This window comes from Enoplosus armatus, chromosome 5, assembly GCF_043641665.1.
Source record: "Enoplosus armatus isolate fEnoArm2 chromosome 5, fEnoArm2.hap1, whole genome shotgun sequence".
Taxonomy (NCBI): domain Eukaryota; kingdom Metazoa; phylum Chordata; class Actinopteri; order Centrarchiformes; family Enoplosidae; genus Enoplosus; species Enoplosus armatus.
Genome location: NC_092184.1, coordinates 19,507,036 through 19,528,416, shown reverse-complemented (window position 1 = coordinate 19,528,416; position 21,381 = coordinate 19,507,036). Strand labels below are relative to the sequence as shown.

General features: G+C 40.8%; 1 protein-coding gene across 1 annotated transcript in view; it reads right to left on the bottom strand.

Moving 5' to 3' along the window:
* si (sucrase-isomaltase) overlaps nt 1-21,381 on the bottom strand; it is a 61,041-nt gene that overhangs the window by 12,407 nt on the left and 27,253 nt on the right. Inside the window, exons 19-39 of the mRNA XM_070905222.1 lie at nt 20,551-20,607; nt 17,703-17,827; nt 17,355-17,443; nt 17,122-17,171; nt 16,404-16,595; nt 14,023-14,172; nt 13,677-13,883; nt 13,342-13,496; nt 11,951-12,119; nt 9,124-9,220; nt 8,427-8,539; nt 7,960-8,085; nt 6,490-6,618; nt 6,177-6,293; nt 5,977-6,039; nt 5,631-5,747; nt 5,453-5,543; nt 5,172-5,310; nt 4,293-4,426; nt 4,123-4,157; nt 3,350-3,466 (exon numbers count right to left, since the gene is read on the bottom strand). Coding sequence (XP_070761323.1) covers nt 3,350-3,466; nt 4,123-4,157; nt 4,293-4,426; nt 5,172-5,310; nt 5,453-5,543; nt 5,631-5,747; nt 5,977-6,039; nt 6,177-6,293; nt 6,490-6,618; nt 7,960-8,085; nt 8,427-8,539; nt 9,124-9,220; nt 11,951-12,119; nt 13,342-13,496; nt 13,677-13,883; nt 14,023-14,172; nt 16,404-16,595; nt 17,122-17,171; nt 17,355-17,443; nt 17,703-17,827; nt 20,551-20,607 — 2,472 coding nt within the window. The remainder of the gene's footprint in view (nt 1-3,349; nt 3,467-4,122; nt 4,158-4,292; nt 4,427-5,171; nt 5,311-5,452; nt 5,544-5,630; nt 5,748-5,976; nt 6,040-6,176; nt 6,294-6,489; nt 6,619-7,959; nt 8,086-8,426; nt 8,540-9,123; nt 9,221-11,950; nt 12,120-13,341; nt 13,497-13,676; nt 13,884-14,022; nt 14,173-16,403; nt 16,596-17,121; nt 17,172-17,354; nt 17,444-17,702; nt 17,828-20,550; nt 20,608-21,381) is intronic.

Sequence of the window (21,381 nt, the reverse complement as noted above, 5' to 3'; positions counted from 1 at the left end):
ATGCGGCTATATTATTATTTCTTCATATTATTGCTGCTCTTGCACCCTCCTGTGCTCAGGCTGGCTTTAGATACCGCTGAACTCAAAAAGACTGCAGATCCTTTGCTGGCAGCTAATGCACGAGTGAAATATATGAAGCAAACAGGCCTGGTTATCCAGCTAACAAAGTCCAACAAAGGGCAGACACTCAGTTTAGCACTGTGTTCCTCACCTAGCATTCAATTGAGGCAGTCTATACAGATTTGGACAGTCAAAAGCTGGACACCTTGGGCTCTCCACAATTGTTTGGATGCTTTTTTTTTGATAAACTAACAGATTAATCAATAAAAAAAATAGATTAATCAACAAAATAATTGTTAGTTACGGCCCTACAGTCAGCACATTTTTTTGTATTAATGTGATTGTGAACATGAATGAATGAAGGCCACGTTAGCAACATTGATAATATTTTATTGGTGTGTACAGACGGTGCGATATAGTGTTATCATTATTAATGCTAGTCCGGCGAGCACACATGAATGATTTTGGTGTTGCTGCTGTCATTATGCAAGAGATAAGATCACCAACAGGATAATCTCCCCAAAACTTGTTTTATACTTTTTAACATTCAGTCACACAAATCTTGCATGACCTGACAGTTACACGGCTGTCTGTTGGGCCCTCAAGGTAGACTTTTCATCTGTGGAAAACCAGAGGAGGGATTGATGAAGAGATGAGAGTGGGGAGTGCTAAAGTCTGAGAAGCAGACAGAGAATCCATCTTATGAATTCACCTAATTTATGGCCACATTTATAGTGGCAAAAGGCCTTGTGACACACACTGATTGTAGACAGATACGCATGTGTGTGTGTGCGCGAACTCACACGCGTGCGGCTTCAAGGAAAAATGAGGTTATCTGGCTGTGTCAGCCCTTCTCATCTTTTCTCTCCTCTACTTGGTCTTTCTCTTCATTTATCTGTCTGGAATCTACTCCCTCGCCCCATCTCATAAACCTTTGAGTTTCTGTTTTGCATTGCGGAGCTCACATCATAAAAAGAAAATATATTTAGATGAACAATATGTCCCTTTGGGTGAATAATATACATGACTCGAATATGACTACGCCGCTGAAACAACTATTGGCGGAGAACACACCTTGTTTAATTAATTTTGCATTGTTCTGATATGACTGTGGACCCTGCAGTATATTGCTGGTGCAGAGGAACTATCTCAAGGTCAATATTGAAAGTTGTCTGAGGGCAAAGAGACACTAGGCGTGACGGGGCTCTGGGAATGACTCTGCAAAAACTCTCCTCTCTCTTTCCCTCTCCACTGTCTCTGACCTTGTGTACCCTCCGGTCTGGTTTGTGGTGTTAATACCTTGTTGTCAAACGCCTTGTTAAGCAGACTGGAGGTTACAGTCACTAACTGTCTGATGATTGGGGATTTTATATGGCTGACCGGAAAAATAATACAGTTTTTACAGTAGACTACATAAATAGCTGACCTTGATTCCCTTCTCTCCCATCTCTCGGTCCTGGTTTGTGTATTTTCGTTCTCCTCCTCTCACCAAGCACACCTCCCCGCTCACATCCCTATACTGACTTGATCGCAGGAGTTTCAAAATCGGTGTCACCACCATTTAACTTGCTAAATTGCCATCTTGTTATATTCTCCGCCAATTTTATCCCTCGTCATTTTTTTCTCTTTCTCAGTCTCATAGCCTATGAACTTTTCTTCCCCTCCCTGTCCCTTTATCTGTATTTGCTTCTCAGTATTTCACTTCTCAGTCCTTCTCAGTTTTTTGCCTATTTGGTATAAAAACCTCTACTGTTCCACCACCAATTCTCTCTCCATCCCTCTTACTTTTTTGTCTTCCTGACTTTGTCTCCTCCTGTCAAACTGTCACTTTGTGCCGCCCCTCCTGCCGTGTGGCGTGTTTTTTCTGTCAATTTTCTCCATGTTTAAACATCCATTTGCAAGCCATTATTAAATGATTGGAATCATGGGGTGTATGTGTGTGTGGAGTGGAGGTTAGGTGGTGTGCAGTGGTGCCCAGATCACCTTGAGAATTCAATTATATCCCCACTCCATGCCGTTAAAAAGCACAGGCACTGACACACACACACACACACACACACACACAATTGTGTCCTGTCTGGTATTGCAGACTCCAGTGCAGAGAAAGTTCGCCCGGTGGGATCGATCTCCGGACGGGCGTTATTGGATTTCTCAGATGTGTTCCAACGCTCTTAAAGGTCACCACTAGAATGAATGCCACCGACACTACACCACCAAACAGGTCTATCTTTTTTGTGTGTTTGTGTATGTCAGACGCAGATTAAGAGCGAGACGGGTGCAGAAAGCAACTTAGTTTGTATTTTTTGCAAACAGCAGGAGTGTTGATCAATGTTTTTTGTACAACTATATTCATACAACCAGAGCCCCTAACTTCAGAGCACAAGAACATGCTAGCTAAAGTGGATATTTGGTCCACTCTGCTACAGTGAACACCAGCTTGATATCCTTCAAGGCCAGTGTACTCAGCTCTCACACCTTTTCAAAGCATCCGATTCCTTTTGCAGAGTTGTTTTTTCATGCAAGAACATGCACATTTCGAATGCAACAGCTGTACTGTGATGCCTTATTTGTATTAACACTTTTGGATTTTAGTGTTATTACTTATGGGGAATATCACTGTTTTCATGGAATTGTTGGGATTTGTCCTTATATGTTAATGACTTTGAAAACAGAATTATGGATGATTATTGAAAAAAATCTTATTTTCAATTTTATGGTGTTATTCTTTCATATTTATTTGATCATTGGTAGTAGAACAATTTCCCTTAGAAGTGCATCTTTGAGGTGGAAAAAACACAATATACAGTATATTATTCTTTTACCATTATCAGTATACTGTATACTGTGAGGCAGAAAGAATCTGAAGCATGCAGCCATTTTTGTATGTTGTTTCTGTGGTTTGAGGAACTACAGAAAGAGAATTGTTTTCCGACCTGTAGGTGTACCCGCAGGTATTTCTCCCGGGAAAACAGAAGTAACATTTAGTGAGAATTCCCTGGAAATACCAGGATCTCAATTCCCAGCCTTCGAGTAAAACATTTGTGGTTGCAAAAGTCTGACATCATTTTGATGATTGTTTTGATGATCATTCTGAGTTTATGTCAAGTTATCTGGGATTCACAAACCTAACAGTGGTTGAGTTATGGCTCCTAGTTGGCCATTGGCATGAGACAAGCAAAAAATAAGAGCAAAAAAATAAGTATTTTTAGGAAGGAAACTGAATTGAAGTGTGTTTGCAGCCCAGTACATCTGTATGTGAGTGTTTTTCTCCTGTTTTGAATTCACTCACCTTGTTACCCTTGCCGTTGTGGTTGCGTGAGTATGGATAGAAGGCACCCAGCTGCATCCAGCGAAGACACATCTCATACTCAGCTGCATTAAAGAACCCGCATATGTCTGCCCCAGTCTGAAAAGGAGGGTCAGACAAAAAGTGTGTCAATGTGTGTGTGTGTGTGTTAGGAGACAGAGATGGGCTGAGAGATGGGCTTCAAAGAGCAACCACCAACTATAGGAACTGGGGTCACACTACTTTTGTTGCAGGCATCGTGTTTCTGAAGTGTCCTTGAGCATGACACTGCAAGAGTGAGGGATGCTGTGTATCTGACCCTGTGGCTGGGCTCAGGGCATACAAATGATTTACCATACATGGATCGATGAGGTGTCATATTATAATTATTATTAGACTCACTGAGGAGATGAGAGACGACAAAAGGACAGTATGTGAGGGAGAGGAAGAGATAGAAGTAAAGACAAAGAGACCGAAGGGCAAACTAGCAAAGACAGAGAAAGCCAGGACAACAATGTAAAAATGTAAGTTTCATTAAAGACTACTCAATTAATAATAATTAGTTTTTATAGGTCACGACTGACTAGCGCTAGGCCTCTCGGTGGGGGTGGGGCTTGTCCTGACATGCCTCACATTGTATCTCAAGATGTCCTTTGATCAGAGGGCCTAGCAAACAAAATAACATCACTCAGGCCGCTGTAATCTACTTAGAGAGGACAAGGTCACATCAATAAGATTATGTCTTGTCAAAACCAAGATCAGATGATGATACTTACATAAGGGATGCCAAACAGACTGAACTCCATCATGCCTGTACAACAAAGGAAAATGGGGAGTTATGTCAAATCAGTTCTTTTTCTTTTCTATGTTGCACAGTTCGATCCATCACATCACCCCCTTCTCATAAGTGTGCAAGACTATTTACAGTATGTATGTCTATATGTACCTATAATGGATTTGAATAGCTGGTCCCAGCTGGCAAAGTTGTCTCCCAGCCAATGTCCAGCCCATTTTCCACTGGAGGGGTAGGTGGACCTGGTCACCACTATGCCTCTTTTACCTGTCACATTCAGCAGGGCGCTGCACAGAGAAGAGAGACTCAGGGCATTGTCTTACTCATGGAGATAACACACAGACATACATAAAGATAATAGACATAAACTAGCAATGAGTAGAATGTAAAAGTGTCTTCTCCCTCTTAAATGAAGTACATTCATTTTAGAAGCGAATTAGACAATTAATTGTGATTGTTAAATTCCGCACGGCGCTAAAATGCAACAATCCCTAAGCTAAAGCACCTGGGCTCGGGGCCCATTGGTGCCGAGCATCCCAAAGCTCTTCTGCTGCTAACTCTGCAATCTGGCCTCCCTGTGGTAAGAGGGAAATTTCCCCACAAGGACCATTGTAGTTTCACATTGGGGATTATTACCATAAAGATTTGATGAGACTGTATTTCTGCGGATAGCTGGAAGATATCAGTTATGCATCTCCTGAGGCTGCATTTTCTTCCTAAATGTGTTTGCAGTGATAGTTCCTGCTCTTCCTGTTCTCTTTTTTCTTCACCCACATCTGATTTTACTGTGTTCACATTATGTACATTGAGATTATTACGCTAATCTGTCTATACTTTCGCACAATAATATGTTTAAATAAAAAGAATACCTGCCCTCTTACAGGTGACATATTTACTTGTCAAGTGTAAAATAATACCACCTACAACATAGACCCCCAAAAATATACAATTTGGCATACAAGATGACATGCATGCACAAAAACCACAGGTAAACACACAAAGACACACAAATATGAATACATATTCACTTACTCATAGGTGGGCTTCGTGTGGGACCAGCCGTAGAGGTTGTGGACGTCGTAGTGTCTGACTTTCTTTCCATCGCTGAGTATCTGCTCGCTGTTCATGCACAGAGTCTTATGATTTAAGCCGAGATGTTTAGACTCCAGCGCTTTTGGGAGGGCGCATAAACACACACACAAAAAAAACAAGAACATAGAATCCTTTAAAAGGCATAGTCCTAACGTTGATATCATAACTTAATTATCTAATTACAACATGAGGAGAACAAAAAATGTAACCGTGTGTCTTACGTGGCATATATGGAGGGTTCTCTAGAAGTGGATTACCAAGACACTTCCCTCCAGCTGTGCCGTGGACGAAACTGGCCGGCTCATTCATGTCCTACAGATGAAGACAGAGTATATGAAGGAAATTAAAGTGAAATGAGGTAAGGTCACTTTATAAAATGTTTTCTCTCGGGTCACTCACAATCCAGAGGCCATCAAACTTCATGGTATTCTCAAAGAAATCCAGGATTTCTTGATTCCACCATGTTGCTGTACTATTGCGGAAGAAGTCGGGGAATGCGGTGTACGCCCTGTATTTCTGGAAATGGGACAGTCAAATGGAAACCAAGAAATGAAATGCTGAAAACTTAACAACCCAACCAAGTCCAAAAGATCCCATGCATTTTAATTGTTTCTCACTGTATTTCCGTAATTATGATAATTCAGATCCTGTCTGTCGGCTGCTGGGATGTTTAGGCATACTTTCCAATATGTCGGAGGCTAGGAAGTGTTATGTGTCAGTGTGATGAATATGGAAAATATTGTACCTCTACTTGGGTATCCCAGTCCAGAGATTCATCTACTGTGATGTTGGGGTAATCTGGCCAGACCTGCAAAAAAAGATCCCAAATTTTACCACCACACACTATGCAAAAGCATAATTTTGTCTGTTGGTTTCGACCTCTTTTCATCAGTACATGCTTGGGTATTTCTTCACTTGTTTGTTTGGCCATCCATTCCCTCTTACCTTCCCCCACACGATTTCATCACTGATGTTTTTGGGCCATTTGATGAAGACATCCGCTGCGTTACCTCTCTCATAGGCAGGGTAATGTCTTGTCTCATTGCCTGAGATGGCTGGGTCCTGGAATTATAATGCACACAACTCTTGTTATAATACGTTTTGTATTTAGTAGCAGAGAGTGGCTAATGATTCAGCCTTCTCAGATATAAGCTTTAAACATCTTTAATATCTCTGTATAATATTTATACCTGCCCTATGGTTACTGATACGTAAGTGCCCAATCATGTGACAACAGTTTATGATAAAATTATATTACCAGAATGAAGATGAACCTCATGCCCTCTCCCCTCATGTTGTCAACCAGGGCAGGCAGTCCACCAAACTCCGGGTTCAGAACAAAGTCCAGCTGACGCTCCATGTAGTCAATGTCTGCATACTGCACATCCTACAACAGTCGCCAGTTAAAGCTCAAATTAACTGAAGTTAAACTGACTTCAGAAATCAGACAATAATTAAAACAACACATAGCAGTAATTTAAACATCAATATCTTCCTGTATTCAGCATGATGACAGTAAGAGACATTGGTTTTTATTACTCACTTTAGTCCTTAGACTGTTTGCTGCATAATCAACTCCCTGAACTTTATAGCTGGTAAAGAGTGGATACACTATTAGCATGTAACTAAAGTTTGAATGAATGAATGAATGAATGACTGGTGTGAAAACTTTATTATCATCAGCTCAGGAAAAATAATTGCACATTTTGCTACAATGATGTCAAATGTTGGGATTCCTACTAATAGATATGGAAATCTGGAGAGTTTGTCACCCGAGATATGAGAGAAGTGAGGACTCTTATTTCTTACAGTGAGAACAAAACTTAATCTGCTTTGGTTGCCTGGTATGTATGAGGCAGCTGCATTTGCGGCTTCCTTCATTCCAGCTAATGATGCAGGATTCTTTTTGGCTGGCGTCAGCTCCTTGCAGGTTAGGGCTTTGTGAAAACATATTCCAGGGATCACTTGATTATCGATGGAAATTCTGTCCTGCATGATAAAGAGGACGGGATTCTGGCCTGGTTCCACGTGGGACATCTTGCCATGGTCAAACACAATGCTCTCACAGAGGAATATTACTTTCTGTTATGAAGCCCAGATTTGACTGTTAGGTTCTTGTACAAACTAGAAATGTCTTAAGGCTGTGAAACCTACAATGGAATGTATTTCAAATGAAAGTAGAGGTCATATTTCATTAGGTTGAACTGGATGTACCCAGTATAATCCAAACGTGTCTCCATTTTGCTTCATCCCAATAACTTCTTTGATCTAATTTAGTTTTATGTAGTTATTGTCCACATACATTGAATCATTTTGTAAAATATGGGCAGATGCTGTGTTGAATTTAGCTCAGTCCATTCCACTGAGTGCATGTCCCCATACTGTACAACCTACAGTGGACAAGAAGAATCTATCAAATTGCATTTGTTTGGATGTGAGCAGTAACATGATTCCTTGTGTTGAGACACTGATTGAATGAAGTCAGTGTTTCGGCAAAAGCAGGCAAACATAGTGGAATTTAATTGGATAAGATGTCTGTGGGCAGCATCCGCATTGTGTCCTGTAATGTTCTGTTATTTTAGATCGTATTAATGAAATTTCGATACAGGTGGTTTCATATTTTTTTAAATAAACATGTCTTAAAGAAATGGATCAATAATCAATACTCTCTTGCTGTTCTTATCTTGAATTCAGATATCTTAAAATAAGTCTTTGTACAGGAACTTACATAGGGTATACCCGCTTCCTTCATGTCTCTGTATAGATCTGCTATCTCCTTGTCATTGGCGTAACCATAGCGACAGAGCTGGAACCCAAGGGACCAATAGGCAGGTAGAACAGGTCGTCCAATCAGCTGTTAAGAAGAAAAACAAACAAGGAAGTCAAAACAGTTCAGCACAGGAAAAGTTGTTTTGCAGGAAAACGGGACAGTGTCCATAAAGTGTTTGTTTGATTGTGTTTGTGTGTGTGTGTGTGTGTGTGTGTGTGTGTGTGTGTGTGTGTGTGTGTGTGTGTGCGCGCGCGTGTTTAGATAGGCTAAATGAGAGAGCCCAATGAAGCGAGGAACTCCCAGCTGCTGCAGTCCATCAACAGCGGCCCAGGGCCAGACACAAAACACACACACATAGGTGTAGAAGCACACGCTAATGCACACAGTTACATACACAAACAGACCAGAAGTCCAAGAAGACTTACTGCAGTGTACTCTTGCACCACCATTTCAGGAGTAGGTCCAAGGACCATGTAGAAATCCAGGATGCCTCCCAAAGTTCGATAGGTTAAAGCTGGGGTAGGCTGGAAAGTCACATCTGGACGCAAAGCAAATAAAACATTTATGTCCCTTAATATTGTATATGAAGTGGTATGTATGTGTGTGTGAATCCATGTCATGCCACTAAGTGTGTCACAGCCACGTTTTAGCATTTAAAAGAGTAAGCAAGCAGTGCAGGAAGAGAGAAAAAGATTGAAAATGAAGAACAACTAAAACATTTTGTTCTAAATATACAGTGTGAGCCTCTTTATGAAATTTAACTTTCTGAAAATATTAAATTTAAAAATTGAAATAATTTAAAAAGCAGGTTTTAGGTTTTTCTTTCACTTTTTCATGAAGACAGTTCAATTAGACCAGATCACTACATACTGTTGTGTTAATCTGGTGAGGAAATAGCTTTAAATGGACACATAAGACTCTCTGTCAAAGGTTATGTGCTCAAAACATGGAAAATGGCCTCCCTCATTAATACATAAATGCTCACTGCGTATGTATTTCAGTGTGATTGTGTGTGCATGTGAGATATGTTGTTATTGCATTTGCATATGGCGTTGTGTGCAATTCATGTGTATGTGCAAGCATGTGTGTGCCTTTGTGCATGCGTGTTTGTGTTTCTCTCACCCATAGCATTGCTGTTTAGTAGCAGCACACCGTGAGCATCAGCAGTGGTCTCAAGGCCCATATAGAAGGGATGCACTCCATAGCAATTCATCTTGTACTGTAGCAGAGAGAGACGGAGAATAAGAATCAGAAGAGAAAAGTGTGAGATGGGTGAATGTTGGTTAAATAATTGGTCTGTTCTGTTGTTTGTACGAATGTTTGCTTGTGCGCCACTTTGTTTATTCATGAGCATTTCTCTATACACCTGACAGGGCATTACTCATTGTATATATGGATATGACAACAACACTGCTACAGTGGGCTTGCTCCCAGTGTCGTCAACATTCAACAGTCTCCCCAAAGGTAGGGAAAAATATTCCTACAACTATCCTCTATGCAAATGAATGCGCACTGACTGAAATATTTATTTAAATATATCCTTTTTGTGTTAGTTATAGCACCCAATAGTGCTCCCAAATCCCCTAAATTCCTCTGGCCTGAGTTTGAAGACATCAACAGAGATATGGGACATTATTTGGGGATTTGAGTAGCTGCCGGGTGCTATAACATAATCAGGAAGTCCTAAACGTAGCATCCAGAGCATTAAAATTAATGACAAAACTCCGCTTGGCAAATCATAAACAGAGCAGATCTTTTTGTCCTTTTTTAAGAAATAGTTTATAATGCCTACAGTACTTAACCACTACTTCAATCAGCTTGTGTGGTTGAAGGCAGTCATTTATTTATTATTCTACTTTTTTAATTTTATTTTTGTGATAAACATCTGTCTTTTGCAGATGTATGTTTGCAATAGCTGGCACTGATTTTATGCATGCACATACAGTAGTGTGCCTCAGTAATTATGCATATGTAACAATATGTTGTTCTAGTGGGAGTGAGTTGAGCTTCAGAGTGTGGACTTGCTCTTTCTGTAACTACTGCAACAGTCCCAGAGTTGTCTTCAGTGTCTAGATGAGGATGGAACAAGATAGACTGGGCTAAGAGGAACAGATAGAAAGGTGGCGGGGGACAGGAAATCTGCCACTTTTAGATGTCACCGTCCTGCAACGAAAACTCGTGGGCACGTCACATTCCATCAGCCTCCTGCACCTCTGGTACATAAGAAGCTGTTAAACTGTAATATAATGGCTCTGAGGACTGGCTCTGTCTCTGTGTCAGTTTGTTGGGATGTGTGCTTTTCTTGCTATGTGTGTGCTTGTGTCCTTGTGGCCCTGCTACGTGGTGTGATGGCCTGACTGAAGAAGGAGAAAGGTCATTAGCTTGTCCACTAACAAAGAGTGGCAGCCAGTGACAGTGTTTTCTTCGTCTCTCTCTGTCTGTCTTTCTTGATTCCTCACTCACAGACACACTCGTTCAGGGTACATTTAGATGAACTGTAATAGTCCAACTACGGATACTAAATAAAACTGGGCTTGAATTAAGCAATTTGCTTGATGCCTTATAATTACATATTTATGTCTGAGTTTTCCTCAGTTTTCAACCTCAAAACCATTTCGTTCTTTCATGTTGCTGTGTATCCTTGTGGCTATGTCGGTGTTTAAACAAGAAAGACCCATGAGAGTAGAATAAGAGAGCATGCTCTGCATTGCATATGTGTTACATTCACTTTGTTTATTACTCTGTTCGGTTTATGTCCGTTCTTTTGAAGCTATCTCTTTTTTTTGTCAACGGTGTTGCTGCAAAAGGCGATGTAACCTCAGCCAACCTAACTTTATAGCTAAAGGTTAAGATGGTTCCACTGCAAGGGAGCTTAACCTAGTAGTAGCAGTAGTAGTAGTAGTAGTGGCAGAAGTGGTATTTCTATTACTACTACTCTCACTTGCACACTCTCAATCTCTACATGTCTTTGCAAATTACAACTCCATACTGTTGCCTTGTAGTTCGGGGGTGTGGTGTCCCAGGTAACGGTATGAAAAAGGAAAATAGCTTCTGTTGTAACACTATAGAATACTACAGGATCAAATAAATAAGTGTAATAAAGTGACTTAACATGTAATTATCAACAAAAAAAGCAGATTTCATTGTCCTTTAAATAATGTGACTAAATATGAATTCTCTATGCATTCATTTGACTATGATTAATCCGACTATGACCTAATGCAGAGTAAGCTAATCAAAAAATGTGTTTATGTGGCAAACTCCTATTTAGGCAAGTGTTGTCTGAGCCGGTTTAATTTCAGTATATCAAAGACTGTGTAAATACAGAGTCTGTGTCATTCTGTATGCTCTATTTTTTTTTTCTCATTTTCATCCGCTTTCCCTTTTCCTTCTTTTTTTACTCTAATTCCCTTGCTCCACGAGGGGCCCCATAACATTTGTCTGAACCCTGTGGAGCTGTCTTGACAGCTCAGCAATTAGGCTTCATAATGCTGATGCAGGTGGAAACCTCATCCTGTCTGGCCTTGACACCGGTGGGGAAAACACGATGACACTCACTAACCACCGTTCATATCAACAGCACCACATCAAAGTGACACGAATGTGAGAAAGACAAGTTTACATACTGTGCAGGAAGGTTGTTTACAAGTCACCTCTGCAGTCTCCAGAGGGTGTGATGTTAAAGGGATTCAATGCAGGGTGCTCTGTTATATATGCCATACAGTAACAAGCACTAAATTGGTTTTGATGGAAAATGCCAATGCTGCTGTAAACAAGAATTTAGCTCAATGTCAAACTTGCTAATTGAAATCATTCAAACATTCCTCCAAACTGACGCTATGCTAGTAAACTATGCATCAACAACTAAATCTGATAAACATTTGTACTAACCTTTTCACGTGTGTGCATGTGTGTGGGGTTACAGCACTTGCTTTAGTGTTATACTTACACCAGGAGGCTGGTCCTTGGAGAACATACCCCAGGTGTGATAGTTGAGGTTGTGTTTATAGGTGGGATGCTCTGTCTCTCCAAAGCCGTAGACAAACTCTGACGACAGTCTAGTAGACACTTGGATGAACATGTCTGAGAATGTAAAACCTGGCAGCGAGGAGTCCCAACTGAGGAGAGAGACAGAGGATTAAATCAATGAGAGATGTCATGGAGAGAGAGGGGGGAGAGGGAGTTATTGTCAAAGGGAGTTATTCACAATATGTTTGACATAAATAAGCATAATAACCCGCAGGAACTGCAGGCATCCCTTCAACATACTTCATAAATTTTAATTAGTCAAATTTCAACTGACACTTCTAAAAAACACGGAAGGCTTAACTACAAAATAATGACACCCTCGGTTAAAGATACGCTTTGAAAAGACTCTCAGACGCTCGACTGCTTCATGTGACATCATCATGACTGCTGAACAAGAAGAAACTACTTTAGGCGTTGATACACAGGGCAACTTTCCTGAGCATATCTGATTGGGTAACAGTGCCAGAGGAGTTGACTCAGCATTGTTACTTTAATCTCACAGGGGGAAAAAAGAGTTTCTTGCCTGGAAATAGTTGAATATAATTTTTATCCCATGTCTCACTTTATTGCTTGTTAATGGGAGCATCTATATTACCCAAATTTGCCTGGTGAATCACCGCCCTAAAGGGGCCAATTTAAGGGACATCGTGCTTGTAAAAAGAAAATATGGCATGGAATGCATATTCATTTACCTCAATGATTAGGGTAGTATATCATTTATTTATTTATTAAACCTTTATTTAACCAGAAAAACCCTCACTGAGGGTCAAAATTCTCTTTTTCAAGAGCTACCTGGCCAATGTAGGTAGCAATAACAAGGAGTCAAAGTCTAACAACATAAAATAGATTATACAAAATATGCCACTGCATCAGATTTAAAGAGAAATATAATTTTTCCATATTATGAATATTTTACTTTATAAAATCATGGATAAAATTGCCCATACGACTAAAAGATCCCATCCAAATTCCAATAATGATCTGACACTGAAACTTCCAGGTTCTGTTCCACAAGTAAGTAAACCTCATTCAAAATCACATAGACATTTGTAATAACTATAAATAAGTAAACATCCAGCCTTGGATGAATAGCCATACTCAACAGAATGTCATGTGTTTCGCTCCAGCAATCTAATATTGTTTCTTTTGCATTTCTGTTTTAGTGGACTTTCGGTGACTGACGAACCCCATTTCCCATGAGCCTCCGCAGCTCGACAAAAGAGGTAACTGACATGTATATTGTTGATATGAACAAAACAACACGTAACAACAACTTCAGCCCACCTGAACCACTACAACTGAAATACTCACATCTTGGTTCCTGTGCTTTTCCTTATGACCTGGATGCCAAATGGGTTGTTGGTAACAAGGACCTTGTAAAGCCTCTTGCTCTCGTTAGTCTCAGGACCAGCAGGAACCGACAGCGGCACTGGAACCTCGTAACGATCTGTGGCCGGGTCCCAGATCTGTACAGGGAGGAGATGTTAGTGTGTCTGTCTGTCTGTGTTCATGTGGAGCAGGTAAGCAGGACGGATGCATCGAAATAACAAAAAACAGTCAGGGAAGGAGCGTAGGGAGTGACACTGAGAAAGAAGAAACATGATACGCAAGAGAATGCACCACAAGTCGCACAAACAAACACACACCTTGAACTGCAGCATGTCGCTGCTGTGGTAATGAATCTCAACACGGAGTGTGTCGATGTCTGGTGACTCTGGGCGACCGCTGCTCCTGTACTTCTTGTTCCGAGTGATATCCACTGTCATGCCTGAGTTAGTTTCTTTGGCTGCCGTAACTGTGTATCCATAGTCTTTTGGATAGAAGCACCATGGAACACGTTCTATGGTGCTTGTCTGAATGGGGACAGAAAGAAAAGAGAGTATCCAAATTTTACAGCTGTTTAAAAACAAAACTTTTCCGTTTTTTTAGTGATAGAATGTAGAAATAATGTGTGTGTATGTGCAAGTGAACCTAATCTGTGTCATCCCTCACCTTCCAGATGCAGCCTCTGGCCTTGCACTTAGCCTCATCTGCATGCTCCTCTGGATAGCAGTCAAAGCGCTGGTACTCCTCTGCCACCAGTTCCCACCGCACCAGATAGGTCTCCCCCACAGTCAGGGAGAGGCCACTCAAGGATAGAACCTGTGTGTGTGATGAAGTGGAAGAGAAAGGTGGAATGTGGTGATTATAAGATGCAAGGATTCAGTGAAACAGTCCTCTTATGCCCAGACAGGCCTCCTTGAGAGAGAATGTGTGCTTGACGTTGCGTGTGCTATCAATTATGATACAGCTGTTAATTTCCCTCGATGTTTCAACAGCCTCTGCAGGGAATTATGAGTCATTCTCACAACAAATCTCGGGGAGCCCCTTTCACTCCAGTCACTCCAGTCACCATCTGATACATCCTCAGCTGGTGAGTAGACTTCCGGGATCTCCATCAGTCTTTTCCGCTTGTGTCATTTTATTTTGGGATCATGCTTCAGCAACTCTATTGTGTAAAATGCATCTTGCAGGACACTCAAAAGGAGGCGTATTTAGAAAGAAAAAAAGAGCAAAGGGACTGCAGAGGCAGGGATGGGCAGCGAGATGAATACAGAAATTGAAGAGGGAAGGGAGGGAGGAAAATGAGGAAGTTGAGAAAAAAAAGAACGAGAGGAATAAAAAGAGGGCAAAGGGAATGTGTGGGCATTTTACACATGTACTGTGAACAATGTGAAAGGAAGTAAGGCTGTGTAGTACGCAGGAAAGGGTTAAAAAAAAAAGCATAATGCAATGGAGTCAAAAAATGAAATAAAATACAGGAATGTGACTCATATATTGTAAAGTACTGTTCTTTATAACTGTATATGGAACTAATGATGTTTGGCAGCTGTGAGCTATATTCAAGGCCCAGTCCGACTAGGCATACAAAGACTGATGGACATGACAAGCCGGAGCTTAGGTTTAACAGCACATTTACCCTTCACCCCCAGGAAATGATTACCGCTGAGAGTCATTTGATAAATGCATGCTTGTGTGTGCGACCAGAGAGACCTTGAGGATCTACACACACATAGCCACGGCCACACACACACGAACACGCAAATGTACACAAGCACACAAAGCAAATCTATATAGTATGACTTAACTGAACCTCCTGACACTTTATAGACTCCTGCCTTTTGCTCATAACCCTGGCCGTTTACTGAAGGATCATTGCTCTTAGTCATTCTTTCTCACTCTCTCTTTCCCTTTCTCTCACTCACACACACACACACACACACACACACACACACTCAAACAAAGCTTTTACCATCCACCTAATGTAAATTGTTATCATTTCTTACACTTAGGGGCTAACCTTGAAATGTACAGTAATGGTTTCACTCCTTATTGAAACAAATGGCAGACGCCTACAAGAGTGGCCGCTGTAGAACTCATCCACCCTGCACCTGTCCTGCATCTGTACAGCAAGGTTTTCCTGACAAAGTTGAACTACTTGAAAATATGTGTGGAGGTTTTGTCATATGTTGTGCTTATTATTCCAGTATTTATTCAATTCTAAACTACTAATACAAACCACAAAATATTACATCATTTACATAATTACAAAATATTTTTTTAAGCAGTAAAACATAATTGTTTTGGCTGTAATCACAGCACTGACTTATTATCATATAAAAAAAAATTACAAACTTGTTGGCAATTAGTTGACACATTCAGCAGACACTGAGCAACATTAACTTTTATCTCCAGTCGTGTCTCTGGCCACCTGATGAACGTAAGGCCAATATTCACTCTCTGTTTAGCTCTTGATCCGGTCTCCATCAACTCCTGAGGAAAATATCTGAGTCCATAGCTGCTAAATGCTCCACTATGTTCACTACTTAGTCGTTAACTTTGTCTGTCTGCTGTTGTGGTGCTGGGCAGGTAGCGTACAGTGGGTTTTTGCTGAAAAGAGCAGCCCACAGCTGCCGGAGACAAAGTTTGTAAGAGAGGTGAGACTGAAGCACAACAGTAACGTTACGGGCTGTAAAACCAAAACAATGAGCTGAAAGATGTTAAAGTGCTTTGTACAGCTGATGGGATCTGCAGAATCAAGTGATAATTCTGTGTGGGTTCATCACTACAAGCGAAACCCTTCCCATTACACTTAGTCATTTAATCCACTGTTGATTTAAAAATAATGAGCGCAGCCAGATGCCTACATACATCCTAGAAAGTGTAAGAAGGAAATTGATATTGTTAGTTTTGTTACAGTGTCTCTTTTATGCAACATTTTAATGACTTTTCTGAGAAGGTAATTTCCCCTGGCATGAAAAGATTAATGGTTGTTTTTATTTTCCATTTGTGCATGACAATGTCCATGAGCATATGTGTGTGTGTGTGTTTACCTTCTTGGCTTCATCGTACTGTATGTTGGTGTTCGGCACCGTGGTGGTGGAGTTTTCATGTGTTCCAGCGCTAACATGAGTCACAGAGACAGACATGGGAGGATGGGGCACACCCAGGACAATAATGTTCTCAAACTTAAGGTCGTTTGGGTCCCTGTAGCCGGCATGGGTCACCTGCATAGTCAGTACTCCCTATAAGGCAGAGGACACACAATTATATTCCTAATTTGAACCGATTAAAGTTATTGCATGCTCTCAAACTTGTTAATTATTTTTGCATTGAATAGACAGACTGATGGATATAGTCTATTCCAATTTAATCCAACAGTCACAGCTAACATCACTTGCTGTTACGTATACTGACAAAGCAACCAGCTTACAAACTCCCAAAACTCATGTCCATCAGTCAAACAGGTGTTCTGATAGATTTCCTGTCTGTAAACCCCTCACCCCAGTGCAATGCTGACGTGCAGCCAGAACATCACCGGCCTACATTAAACATGCAAGGCAATCCTTAGTGCTGTGTGAAGCAGGAACATGGGGTACTTGATCCGACAAAAGCTTCAGCAGCGTAACATGGATCAATCATGCTTGGTGTTCTGGACTGGGAAAGTCTAAAGTCTCTGGTGGTTTTGAACTTTGAACTTGAGTTCAGATCAGAAGGAATATGTGGGCTGGATTTAAAAAGATGGTGTGGATGCGTGCGAGGGAAACTTACATAGACAACGGAGAACATGTAGTGGATGTGGTTGCCTGTTTTTACTGTTTCTGTAAAAAGACAAAAGAGCAAATGTTAATGTTTGTTAGATCAGTTTGATACAACTGATGCACAGTCACACTGTAGAGTAACTGACCTTCACTTTTTAATGTGTGTGAGCTAACTGACAGTCACGATGACTCATGTGATGCTTTGTGCTTAACAAGATAAGAGCTTCAATTTGGTACACATACCTCTGGAATCTCCATCATCCCAGAATAGCTCCCCAGCTGCCTGGTTGTTGTCATCAAGAGCAACGATCAAACCCATGGGGTTACGCCGACTAGAGACACACACATAAACACACACAGAAGTACAAACACCATATGCACGTTATTAAAATTCAGTGAATAAAACGACTACTAAATACAGGAGGCACAATTTGATGCATTTATGATCATGTACACTTGAGTGAAAATGTTTGTTGATCCGTGTATGTGCTTCTGTGAGTGTGCACGTCACATGTAATTACTGTAATGTGACAGCTTGTTGAGAACATTATTTGAGGTGATAAGTATGTGAATAAGTGTGTGTGTGTGTACCTGTATGTGGTTGTGACATCCGGTCTCTGTGTGGGGAGGATCGCACCACCTCTGATGTGTAAACCAAGCTTGTCAGCTGGCAGATACATATCAACATGATTTCTGCGGTCTGCCAGTCGTTCCATCTGATTGGTAAGACAACAGAATCTATTAACTCACCCAAATTCCCCCATGTGATGCTCTGTGGATAAGAAAATCTCCATACCACCCACTTCAAGGTTAGGACAGTGGCCATAAATTTGCTGAAGACCGGCCTGAAAAATACTGGCTTTGGGCTTCCATGAAATTGCAGTCTCCACAATGCATCTTGACTTTTTCTGAGGCCCCTTTAACACTCAAGCAGAAACGCAATCTGTGTTTGCACAGGATACTACAGTGACTCTTGAGTTACAACAGCATAGTGACCCTAAAAATATTGATGATGACTTTTGGCATCCTCAGCAATAAATTCCACTCTTAGAAATAGCAGATACTCTAACCCGTTTGCATGAGTTTTGAAGGATCAGTTTAGAAAACAAACCTTTTTCTCACTTACCCCCACTGGTATCTAGTCATGCAGATAGCCTTGGTTTTATGTGGCCAAGTTTTTAGTTATTTGTTTACTCTGGTTACTTCACAGACCTCACTTCTGACACTTTTCATTGGGACTACCTTCTACTGAAAAAAGAATAGTTCTTATTATATCTGTTCACAGCAAGGTCTGTGGATTATGCAGTCATGTACTTTGTAATACTGTGAGCTCCATAAATTAAATCACATTAATCTCCATTGTATTTGGGTTACTTCGGAAATATTAGAGAAGAATATCTGAAAATCTAAGTAAATAAAGCCAAACCCATCTACATGTCTATACAACTCGGGTCAAGTACATATGTACTTTTGTAATTTGGGTGGACTGACCCTTTAAGTACAAGTCATCAGTTAAGTAGGTAAAATTGCATGTCCTTAACAACACACTTAAGCCTCATTTTGCACAGTGGACTTGATCACAGTTGGATTTTGAAACATTTTGCTTTCCAAAGAGAAAATGACTGAGTCACTTGAGAAGGAAGTCAAATGTGTTATTTTTGGCAATATAATGATCAAATGTGCTGTTCTGCTAAGAAGCCCTTTTCTAAGATGAGGAGACACAATCCCTTTCTATGTCGCTCTCTCTCTGCTCCTCCACTCATTTCTCTGAGGGCCCAGATAGAGCACAGTTAATTTTTGATCCCCCAAGGACTGAATCCTCAGACCATCCTAAAACAATTTAAAAGTCTCCTCTCTCCATCTCCTCTCATTCTCCTTCTACCTACTTCCTTCTCCACGTCCTGTTATTCTCTCTTGTGGTGCTCTAATTCTTTTTTTTTTATCCCATTTTCCTCCATTCCCATGGAGGTGTGTGTGTGTGTGTGTGTGTGTGTGTGTGTGTGCATGTACCATTTTATGCAGTACAGTAGAGTATGGGCGAGTGTGTGGGCTGGAGTTAGTGGAGCGTCTACAAGCAATTTCAGATCTTATCACCCCCTCATTGTCTGCCTTAAGGAGGTCTTCTCTAGCCTTGTCTTCTCTTCTTCTCCTTATTCCTGCTGGCCAATCCTCCCATCTTCCCACTCCTCTACATACAGTAATTTTCATCCCCCTTTTCTTCTTCTCATCTTTCTGTCTTGTTCCTGCATTTCCTCGCTCTCCACGTCATGTATTGTCCTTTCCCCGACTTTCTCTTTGTTCGACTCCTGTACCATCTGTTTTTGCTCCTTCATCCCTCTGTTTTTCCATTATTTCTTGCGTCTATAACTTGTTTTTCATGGTCATTTTCACTACATCAATACTCCCCCCACCCTTCCATTCTCCTACCCAGATAATCACAGGGGACCAACCGGGACAAGGGGCCGGCGGCAAGACAGCCAATCTAATCGTTCATCTGATCAGTGGGCGCTTTACCTCGCCACTGTGACGCCCAAATAAGGTCCCAACGGAGCACAACACCTCTTTTATCTCTCTGTCAGGGAGATAGTCTCTCTCCTCTCTTCCCTGTCCCCTCTTTCACTCTATCTTTGTCCTCACTCTCGCTCCGTCTTATCGCTCTCGTCTCTCAGTCTCAAACAAAGAACTCGAGGCAAAGACTTTCATGTGATACATGTTCTTTGTGTGTGTGTGTGCTATTTCCACTAATGTAACACAATACTTATAAGCCCCTTTGCAATCAGTTTTGTTGAGTGCCACACATTTATGTCACCAATTAATTAGGCACACCTGTACAATCCAATGCATTCTAATACAATAACCCTGCAATTAATCCTGTTTCTCATCCCATTTTCCTGTTTATTGTATTCATGAGACTTTTCTTAAGACTGTATGAGAGAGATGTTGATTCAACTCTATGGTAATTTTTAATGCCTTGTAGTTTTGAATCTGAATGCATTATATTATATTAAGGTTTTTTTAATATTCTGTCTTCTTCGTGTGTAAATTGGGTAGGAAAAACACACGAAATACTGTCATACGGTGCTATTTAATTAAAGTATAAATTGAGTTTTCTCACATTGCGTATTAGACAGAATTATTATTTTTTATTTATGGCCATCACAACATAGAAAAGAATGCTATTCATGTTATGTACACTTAGCTTGGAGAACGACCAGTTTGCTGCATGTGAAGTTGCTTTTTAATCTCTAAAAGTGTTATATATAACTCTTGATGAATATGATGATATTTCATCATCATATTCATTAATGTAAAGGTATAACAACAACAATTTTACCGGTTCATAATTATAATTTTCACACTATCAATGATGGAGAATGAGGACGAAGAAATGGACGTGTTTTAGAGGGAAACTACTTTAAAGTGAGCAGAATAGTCTTACCGTCTCATAGTCATACCACACAGCATCTGGGACATATGCCCGCACCTTGTCCACACCCTGCAGGAAACAAGAACAAATAATATCTTCATATGTGTACATATTTGGAACAATGACCTAAATGCTTGTTTTTGCCATTAAATACAACATTATCCACCTCTGACTTGTGGAGTAGGCATCAAAAGGTGTCACCTTTGTGTTTTGTGTGAAAGCATGTCTGTGTTTGATTCGTGTTTGCAGCCTGTAACACCTGCTTTAGCTCTCTGCACCAATCCTTTAATCTTACAAGGCTATGCATGAGGAGAGAAGCTGCAGTACATCACAAAGCATGGGTTTTTCTCGCTTGCTATAAATCACTGCAATTTAATAATAAAGAAGAAGAAAATGTTACCATCAAGGAGAGTTATTTTAAAACTGCCTATCATCTGATATAAAGTTTCCACATAGCCCTTGTGACATTTCAGTCTACAGTGCTATGGTGCAACAGATGATGGGAAAGACAGCATCAAGCGGCGACTGATAGGTGACACCCTTTGATGGCTTAAGGTGGTGGACGGACGGGAGCAATCAATAGAAGAGCGCCAAGCCTTTGATAGCGTTGTCACTTCCCCTGCTCTTTCTGACAGGGCAGAATAGAGGGAGAGAGAGATAAACACAGAGAGCACAGCGAACAAAGGAGCAAACTACAGGTCCTTCTCAAAAAAGACCAAATTGTGAAATACAGTATGTCAGCTGTGTAGGCCAAGGCCGTCTGTCAAAGGCACTGATGGCACCAACATCTCGCTCCCTATCTCGCTGTCTCTCTTCAGCTGCATGTCCTATTTTGTGGCCCTC